General features: G+C 36.4%; 1 protein-coding gene across 1 annotated transcript in view; it reads left to right on the forward strand.

The window, feature by feature from the left end:
- LOC107755450 (heparan sulfate glucosamine 3-O-sulfotransferase 3A1-like) overlaps positions 1-8143 on the forward strand; it is a 45399-nt gene extending 37256 nt beyond the window's left edge. The window contains exon 2 of the mRNA XM_016572231.1: positions 7345-8143. Coding sequence (XP_016427717.1) covers positions 7345-7966 — 622 coding nt within the window. The 3' untranslated portion in view covers positions 7967-8143. The remainder of the gene's footprint in view (positions 1-7344) is intronic.
- The last annotated feature ends 2083 nt before the right edge of the window (positions 8144-10226 follow it).

Genomic DNA, 10226 nt, shown 5'->3' on the forward strand with positions numbered 1-10226 from the left:
CGTGGCCTAATGGTTAGAGTCGGACTCGTAACCCAAAGGTTGCGGGTTCGAGTCTCGTACCGGCAGGGATTGTAGGTGGGGGGAGTGAATGTACAGCGGTCTCTCCCACCTTCAATACCACGGCCCTTGAGCAAGGCACCGAACCCCCAACTGCTCCCCGGGCGCCGCAGCATAAATGGCTGCCCACTGCTCCGGGTGTGTGTTCACGGTGTGTGTGTGTTCACTGCTGTGTGTGTGCACTTTGGATGGGTTAAATGCAGAGCACAAATTCCAAGTATGGGTCACCATACTTGGCCACATGTCACGTCACTTTCACTTTTCAAAACACACAGACTCGCAGACACACAGACTGTGACGGTCGTTGTAAATCACAGACACACTCTTTTGACTTCCACTGGAGTTCAGCGGTGAGGAAAAGAGAAAGAGACTGTCTGGCCAAAGGCTAGAAATATTGAGCCAATTAGATGACAATTATCTGCTCTGGTTGCCAGCGTGGAGTTGTGGAAGATATTTATGGGTGTTTTACCTCTCTACGGGGAGACATGAATCTACGGTGCTGTGGCCCCTGTACCCTCGTGCTTTTTTTGTGATTACGGCCCGTTTGACTCGCCGTGCCCCGTCTGTCCCTGTACGCCACACTTGCACTATAACAGGAAGACGTAAATCTGGTCAGATATGAAGAGAGATGCTTGGCGGCAGTTCATTTGCATTAAACACAAATGGAGCAGAATGCTTTAAGAAAAGGTTGAATGAATTTGTGTAATCTGCCATAGTGCCTTTTCAAAAGATTTAGGGCTACGTTTTTCATGCAGCTTTTAATATATGATTATAAAAATGTTGATTTTGAATTAGCTTGATTTTGAGCTTGAATTTCACATCAAGATCCAATATATACATCATTTGCTTTGTTTAAAGTGAAAAAAAAGAAAATTCTGTCATCATTTACTCACCCTCACGTTGTCCTACCTGGTATGACTTTCTTTATTTCTGCGGAGCACAATATTCAGTGTTATTTTAGTATCATTGTGAGACTATTATAGTTGTTTTTTTTTCTTTTATTATTATTATGCAAGTAAGGAATGTGACAAAATTTACAAGTGCCAAATACAGAATCACTTGGACAAACAAACATGTATACAGATAGCTAACATTTCAAGATCATTCTGATAACTCCTGTATATGTATTCTATTGTGAGCGTGTGTGTGATTGTGAGCATGTGTGTGTGTGTGTGTGTGTGTGTGTGTGTGTGTGTGTCACTGTATGTAGGTGTGTGGGAGGAAGCATACAAATCATTGAGTATCTAACAGATTTATAACAGATATAACAAGTATAACTACAAAAAAAATAAATAAATTACAAGACCAGTGGAGACAACAAGTATTGTAAGCGATAATGATGACAAAGATAACTATAACAACAACAATAATAATAATAAGGATTTCACTAAGATTAGGAAAGGGTGGAGGACAGTGAAGGATGCAAGTAATAGTAATGACTATTATAGACTATTATATTTATAAGACTATTATAGTTTATTAATATTTTAAATTAAATTGTATTTTATATGTTCAGTTTTAATTTTAGTACAATTTTTAATAATTTGTTTGGAGGTTGTTGTTTTTTGTCATTTTTATTAGTTTTTGTTTTTTTATGTCTATATTATTTATATTATTTTATTTCAGTTTTAGCTATTTTAGTACACCAAGTTAAACTACATTAAAATGAGAATTTGTTTATGGTTTTAGTTTTAGTAAACTATAATTAACCCTGTCTCAAACTTAATCTTTCTCTCAAATAAGCAAGTAATTTGACCAGATTATTGAGTCTGTGTTTTGAAATCGAACAATTCAGTCTGAACGAATGATTAGGACTAGTTATGTGAAGTAGATTAAGTGATTATTTGAAAAGATTTGATTCAAACAATTAAATCATGAACTTTTATTAGGAACTAAGTCATAATATTTATATTATCCTTTTTGCACCGTTTTTAATTGTAACGGCACTGAAAAGGACATTACTCAAAGTTTGTTTTTGTGTTTTACAGTAGAAACTTGCACAGGTTTGAAGTAAATGACAGATTATTTTTTTGGGCCAAACTGTCCCTTTAAAGTACATTGTCTGAATTTGAAACAAAGCATTTGGCCGATATTCTTCAGTTGGATCGCTACGTGTCGGACCCTGCAATGAACCGGATGTGTTTAATGGCTGAGGCTTTCTGCCTGTATTAAATGGCTGAATGTGTGTACAGGGAGTCATATTCTTACAGCGTGAAGAAGATATCAAACATTGCTCTGAAAGGACTGTAAATCATTTGTGCTCGGAGGCAAAGCTACTTCAAGTGTTACATCATTTGCACCGCCAATAAACATCTGTTAGAAAAAGCCTCACTTTCCCTTGCCAGAGAATGGAGGAAAATATTCTTTCACTAGCACCCTCCCTTTTATACTGTTCCTCAGAGAACGGTAAAGCTGTGAAAGCTGTCTGTCATATGTTCTCTTTTCTCTTTCACTCCGTCTTCCCAGATCTCCCTTGAATTCTCTCTCTCTCGCTGATATCATTTGAGACTTACAAGCACACAAGAGTTTGTTTAACTTTTAAACTCTCTACAGGCTCTAATGTCTGAGAAATGGCCTTGTGCTGTGACAGAAAGAAGATTTATTCTGACTGCTGGTCTGTTTCAAACAGTCGCATCCCAAAAGAAGATTCCTGTCTTTTTAGTACTCATATTTAAAGGGTTAGTGCAGCCTAAAAGGAATATCTGATCATCATTTATTAATGACGTTCCCAAACCTGGACAGATTTCTTTCTTTCTTGGAACACAAAAGGAGAAGGTTAGCAGTCTCAGGTGTTCTTTTCCATATAATGAAAGAATGAAACTGAAGCACTGTTGAGCTAGACAAAAATAAATAAAATAAAATAGTCAAATTAAATCAAACATATATTACATTTAACTTTAAAGAAAAACAACATCTGGATATAATTCCCATACCAATTATTTTAAATTAATTTGTGGGGTGGTGGTACCTGGACTTTCCTTTGGGCTGTTTGCAAAAACACAGCACAACTATTTTGTCTTGACAACAAGAAGATGCAACATTAAATATGTATGCCAAGCTTGGACCAAGCTCATGTCAATTTTATAAAAGAGGGAATGTTGTGCATTTTGACATGGACATAGTTTGTCCCTGATGGTCTACAACCTCACAGGTGGAGCTCAGATTGCCTTTGTTTTTTTAAATTGTGTTTAATTCTTTAAAACGCCCCATGAATTATATATTTTGCACATTTGTCTTTTGGTTTTAGAATGTACTGTAACTATATAGCATATTTAGAAACATTTAGTAGTAAATTTATGTAGGTCAATGAACCTGTCAAACAGAATATGCACATGCATGCTATAATTATCAAAACAAACAAATGTACTGATTTCACATTAACATGCAAAAAAAATTGAAAATTGTGTGTACATTAGTGCTGTCAAAATGCATGTTAACACAGGCGATTAATCTTTCCAGTTTAATGGCGTTAGAAAAATATTTAGCGCAGTCAGCGCAGGGGCGGAGCTAGGGTTGGCCACACAACTGCTGCTTCTGTCTCTTTTTTCTTGACAAGAATTGTGTTTATTTAGAAGCAGAACGTCTTTACAACCACATGAAATGGGAGACTTTTCAGATGTGCACTCCACTTCGCCTCAGCGCCAGGCACGAGTCAAACAAGCGCGGAACAGGTACAGGTGATGAGGGAGCTTTGTTTGTCAGTAAAAACGAATTTTCCTCTCCTGTCAGCCTTTATACTGTGCTCGTAGAGCATGCTCTTCAATTGCACACACAAATATGGAGGCGCGCGCTGTAGACTCTATCACTTCATATTAAAGCGTGAATGAAACTACGAGCATACGTGTCAGATCCGCGTCACATTCAGCAGCGGCAGCTCTTAAAGTAATAGCAGCCAAATAACCTAATAACCCAGCTGTTGTGATGTCTGTTAATCAAAGAACAAAAGAAAAAAGAGGGAATAAATAACTTTTGTAGCTTTAAGGATTCATCTTTATTTAGTTTAGAATTTAGTGATGATAACTTTATTCATATTTCCTACTTGCTGAAGGGCACAGGTAAATAAGACTTTTATTATAATGGCTTTATGTGAAGATTGTTTTAAGTTCACTTAAATTAGAAGTTGTTCTTTTTATATTTAAAGTCTAATAAATGTTAAAATTGATAACTCTCAATTATACTGTAATGTTAAAATGGCTATTCAATGGTTAAATATTATGGAAAAAGAACAATTTCCTAGAAACATCAGTAGTACTGGTATCAGTGATACTCGCCATCAGTCATAAAAAAAGATGCCATTAAACAAATATAAAAAATATACTGTCTTTATGTTGTTTCTACATTAATTTTAATATTGAATGTGAAATTATTGCAATATAAAAGTATATATGTGGGATTAACTGCGATTAACCGCTGCAAATTCAAACCTCGCTAGATGCATTTTATTGAACTATCAGCGTTGTTGCATGAGCAAGACACTTTACCCCAGATTACTTTTGGGGGGAGGTGATGAGGGAGCTTTGTTTGTCAGTAAAAACGAATTTTCCTCTCCTGTCAGCCTTTATACTGTGCTCGTAGAGCATGCTCTTCAATTGCACACACAAATATGGAGGCGCGCGCTGTAGACTCTATCGCTTCATATTAAAGCGTGAATGAAACTACGAGCATACGTGTCAGATCCGCGTCACATTCAGCAGCGGCAGCTCTTAAAGTAATAGCAGCCAAATAACCTAATAACCCAGCTGTTGTGATGTCTGTTAATCAAAGAACAAAAGAAAAAAGAGGGAATAAATAACTTTTGTAGCTTTAAGGATTCATCTTTATTTAGTTTAGAATTTAGTGATGATAACTTTATTCATATTTCCTACTTGCTGAAGGGCACAGGTAAATAAGACTTTTATTATAATGGGTTTATGTGAAGATTGTTTTAAGTTCACTTAAATTAGAAGTTGTTCTTTTTATATTTAAAGTCTAATAAATGTTAAAATTGATAACTCTCAATTATACTGTAATGTTAAAATGGCTATTCAATGGTTAAATATTATGGAAAAAGAACAATTTCCTAGAAACATCAGTAGTACTGGTATCAGTGATACTCGCCATCAGTCATAAAAAAAGATGCCATTAAACAAATATAAAAAATATACTGTCTTTATGTTGTTTCTACATTAATTTGAATATTGAATATGAAATTATTGCAATATAAAAGTATATATGTGGGATTAACTGCGATTAACCGCTGCAAATTCAAACCTCGCTAGATGCATTTTATTGAACTATCAGCGTTGTTGCATGAGCAAGACACTTTACCCCAGATTACTTTTGGGGGGCTGATCCTGTTAAAAACATACTAAAAGTCACTTAAAACATCAGCTAAATGGAAAAACAAGTAATATGCAAAATGTTTTGCTGTGTGTTACATCACTAGTTTAATCTGCACTCCAGAAACTTCTTCCGTCTGTGGGAGTGCTACAAACCCGACTCAATCAGCAACCTGTGGTGTTCACTTGAGCGAAACGGCCCAGCTGCACAGCACATAAACACTAGCTGCCACATGCTGGAAAGTCACTGGGCTCTTGTTTTTATCAGGAGGCATGAATTTGTGCTGGCATGTGACATGAAATACAATTGGCAATGAAAAATAAGGGCCATTTTCAGAGCGCAAAAATAAGGGCCATCTAAAGCCGCTGACCCTCGGCCCGCTAATGCTATTACGGCCCATAAACCACCACTGGGGTTGAGGGAGGCCATTTTGTCAGGGCCTAAACCCCCCCAGAGGAGGGAGATAAATAATTGAGGGCTGCATTCTGCACTTGGGCTGAATTTGAAGCGAACGGGCCTTATGAGGCTCTAAATGGTGGAGTGGAGTGCTGTAAATCATTAATCCACTGCTTTTATCCTCTTTGGTTCAGGTCAGTGTCCTGAAGGCACTAGAGAGCAGTGGGAAGAGAGAGTGAGAGCGGCATGGACAAACAGATTAGACTCTTTTCTTCCTCTTCAAGAAACGACAGAGCTAGAATGCAAAGCACAAGAGAAAAATCACATAAAAAGTATTACAACTGCCCTTGCTGACTTGTAATGCAAACGAGATGAACAGCTATTTTTCCTAAGAGAGGACTATCTTAAAAACCATCATGAGCAGAAACTTATTTTGGTGTTTTTTGTCAGATACGCTGTCTTTTTGCAGTTTTACTCAATAATTTGTCTTGTCAGTAACTCTGCTACAAAAGAAAAGAAACCTATATGAAAGCAGGGAGGGTCTAGGGTCATGTGATGTTGGGGTCAGTGCTTGATGGTCTAATGGAGTCTCGATTGGCACTAAGAGCCTGTGAGAAAAGCATTCATCTTCTCAGAAATGAACAGAGGTCAAACGATGAGAACAACTCTGAGTGTTGGATGCTGTTTTGGAGTGAGAGCAAAAAGCTTTAGATACAGTTTACCAATTAAACAACTGACCAAAAAAAGTTGTAAAATGACAAAAAAAAAAAGGTGCATCATGACAATATACTATAAATATATTGTTTTGACTGTAATGCTTTGATCAAATGAATGCAGTTTTGGTGAGCATAACAAATTTCTTTCAAATAAAAAAAAACTTACTGACCCCAAACTTTTAAACAGTTATATGCAGTACTGGTCAAAAGTTTGGAATAATTACGATTTTTTTTTTTAGCGTTTTTAAAAGAAGTCTCTTTTACTCACCAAGGATGCATTTATTTGACCAAAATACAGCAAAAACAGTAATATTTGTTCAGGATTCTTTAATTTACATTTATTTGAAACAGAAATATTTTGTAACATTATAAATGTCTTCACTTTCTATTTTGATCAATTTAGCGCGTCCTTGCTGAATAAAAGCATTCTTTTTTTCTTTTTTTTTTTTCTTTTTAATCTTACTTGCCACTAACTTTTGAATAATAGTGTACGGTTTCCGCAAAAATGTTAAGCAGCAAAATCTGTTTTTAACATTGATAATAATTAGAAATGTTTCTTGAGTGCCAAATCAGTATATTAGAATGAAGGGTCATGTCACATTGAAGTCTGGAGTAATGATGCTGAAAATTGCAGGAATAAATTACATTTTAAAATATAGAAAACAGTTCTTTTAAATGAATAATATTTCACAATATTATTGTTTTTTACTGTATTTTTGATCAATAAATGCAGTATTGGTGAGCATAAGGAGACTCATTTAACAAAAATCATAATTATTCCAAACTTTTAACCAGTAGTATCGTAACTGCTGCAATAATTACATCAACTTATCTTTTTCCATTTCTTTCCCCATAGGGACCTAATGCCTAAAACCCTGGAGGGCCAGATCACCATGGAGAAAACACCAAGCTACTTTGTGACCCGCGAGGCTCCGGCCCGGATCTACGCCATGTCCCGCGACACCAAGCTGATCGTGGTGGTCCGGGACCCCGTCACACGAGCCATCTCTGACTACACGCAGACACTGTCCAAGAAGCCTGACATTCCTACTTTTGAGAGCCTGACGTTCAAAAACAGGACTACAGGGTTGATCGACACCTCGTGGAGCGCCATTCAGATCGGCATCTACGCCAAACACCTGGACAACTGGCTGCAGTTCTTCCCCATGACCCAGATCCTGTTCGTGAGCGGAGAGCGGCTGATCAGCGACCCGGCCGGAGAGCTGGGCCGCGTGCAGGACTTCTTGGGGCTCAAGAGGATCATCACAGACAAACACTTCTACTTCAACCAGACCAAGGGCTTCCCTTGTCTCAAAAAGGCAGAGGGCAGCAGCAAGCCCCATTGCCTGGGTAAAACCAAAGGGCGGACCCATCCAAACATTGACCCTGAGGTCGTGCAGAGACTTAGAGACTTTTACAGACCTTTCAGCATGAAGTTCTACCAGATGACTGGCAGGAAATTTGGATGGGATGACTGATAGTAGACAGTGAAATAGACCTTGGATTTTGAAACAAGGGAGAAACAACCTTACTGTGACCTCACCAGCAACAAAACTATGATAACCCCCAAAGTGGTCCAATCTGGTTGTGGAAAATGATAGAAAAGTCCACGTCCAACTCCAGTTAGGCACAGAACGCTATGAACAAATGTCAAAAACAAGAGTAAATGTCCTCAAACTGCTATTACAGTTCCAGATTCTATTCCATTTCAAATTAAAAAGTGACATTTTGACCTCTTATATCTTCATCAGGCAAAAAGATGAGGATTACACATTGCCTTTGTTGATTAAAATAGTACTCATTTTTTACCCAATCAGACTTTAGCCATATTTCTCATTTAAACAGCCATATACTGTACTGTAAGAGGACCTAGAAGATACACCTGAAAGCTGAAGAGATCCACTCTAGAACTATGCATTTGGACGTTGAACTGTGAATTATCCACTGCGTCTGGACTTGGAGATCAGATGAGTTATTTTGCCATATTTAATGTAGAAAGACTAGCTGCTTATATACCTTTACAATTATTTGGAAGAAAATATCAAAAGAATAAAAATAAGTGTATTTTTTGAAGTTTATTTATTTACAAAATATGTACCCATATACAGTTTAACTATTTTGAATAATGTTCACTAAACACCTGCCTTCACTTTTTTTGCACGTGGAGGGTGGGTGATTTCTTTTGTATTTTGAACCATATAACACAATGCCTTTTCTAAAACGTTTCATGCGGTCTGAAGTTTAAATGTGCACATTTAAATTTTTACCATCCTATTCACTGAGAGCAATGTTATCTCAAAAATGTTTCTTATATTAATGGATCAAAGACAATAACAGTATGGCCAAAGCAGTAAACATGCAGAACATGACGTAATTTCCCCCCAGGTTTGGGTTTTTGGTTTTACAGAACAAATGAATGAAAGTCCAATTAGTGATTTGACTGGATGGCAAACTTTTAAGAGTCCATTTCAAGTTGTGTCTCTATGATGTGTGTGATAAAGAGAGTGAGTATGAGAAAGACTCTGTTACAAAGCAGCAGTGGCATTCAATCAGTGTTTCTCCATTTAAAGGTGATTTGTGTAATTGTACAATGTTAAAATGCTTTAAAATCCCACATTTAAATGAGCCATCAATAGGCTGTTTTTTTTTTTGCTCAGAAAGTTTAAGGTGCGTGAACCTGTTTGGAAACTTAAAAGCAGTCTTTTTTTTTTGCATTACATGCATCACCTTTAGGTTCAGTGTGAGTGAATTCATTTTTTTTCCTTTGCAATATTATCAGTGACATTATGCTTTTATAGTTCTGTTTATTTAATTTGAATAATGAATTTTATAAAGCACATTTTTAATAAAAACATTTTTAAAATTAATTTTCAGACTGTGATTGTATTTGCATTAAAGGAATAGTTCACCCAAAAATAAACATTTGCTGAAAATGTACTCGTCTTCAGGCCATCCATGTAGATGAGTTTGTTTCTTCATGGATACAGATTTGGGGAAATGTATTATTATATCACTTGCTCACCAATGGATCCTCTGCAGTGAATGGGTGCCGTCAGAAAGAAAGTCCAAATAGCTGATAAAAACATCAAAATAATCCACAAGTAATCCACTTTAATGTCTTTAAGTAAAAGTTAAAAAAAAATGCATCAAGTTGATTTAATTTTAAAATGTTGCTTCCGACTAAAATACAAGACTATTATACATAGCACTTCCTCCAGTGAAAAAAAAATCCATCCCCTGTTGTCCTCACACATCAAAATCCACCAAAATATTTATTTAGAACAGTTTTGGACTGTTTTTTGCTTGTAAACGATTCTTGATCTGTTCATATTTCTCTCCTGATCCAGATGAGATTACTTTTTCACTGGACATTTTAGCCAGAAAAAATGTCTTAATGAATTTGTTTACACACAGCTTTTTACTTTTCAAGTTGTCAATTGATGGACTAGTGTCATTTTTTCAAGATGTTTTAATCAGCTGTTTGAACTCTCATTCTGACGGCACCCATTCGCTACAGAGGATCCATTGGTGAGCAAGTGATGTAATGCTAAATTTCCCTGAATCTGTTCTGATAAAGAAACAAACTCATCTTTATCTTGGATGGCTTGAGGGTGAGTACATTTTCAGCAATGTTCATTTTTGGAAGAACTATTTATTTAATAAGAACTTGCATAGAGTGTATTAGTCTAGAATTATAACACTCAGTTCTAAGTTAATGATGCATAAATCAAATTCCAC

Source organism: Sinocyclocheilus rhinocerous, unplaced genomic scaffold (genome assembly GCF_001515625.1).
Source record: "Sinocyclocheilus rhinocerous isolate Xijiao unplaced genomic scaffold, SAMN03320098_v1.1 scaffold140, whole genome shotgun sequence".
In the NCBI taxonomy this organism is placed as follows: Eukaryota; Metazoa; Chordata; class Actinopteri; order Cypriniformes; family Cyprinidae; genus Sinocyclocheilus; species Sinocyclocheilus rhinocerous.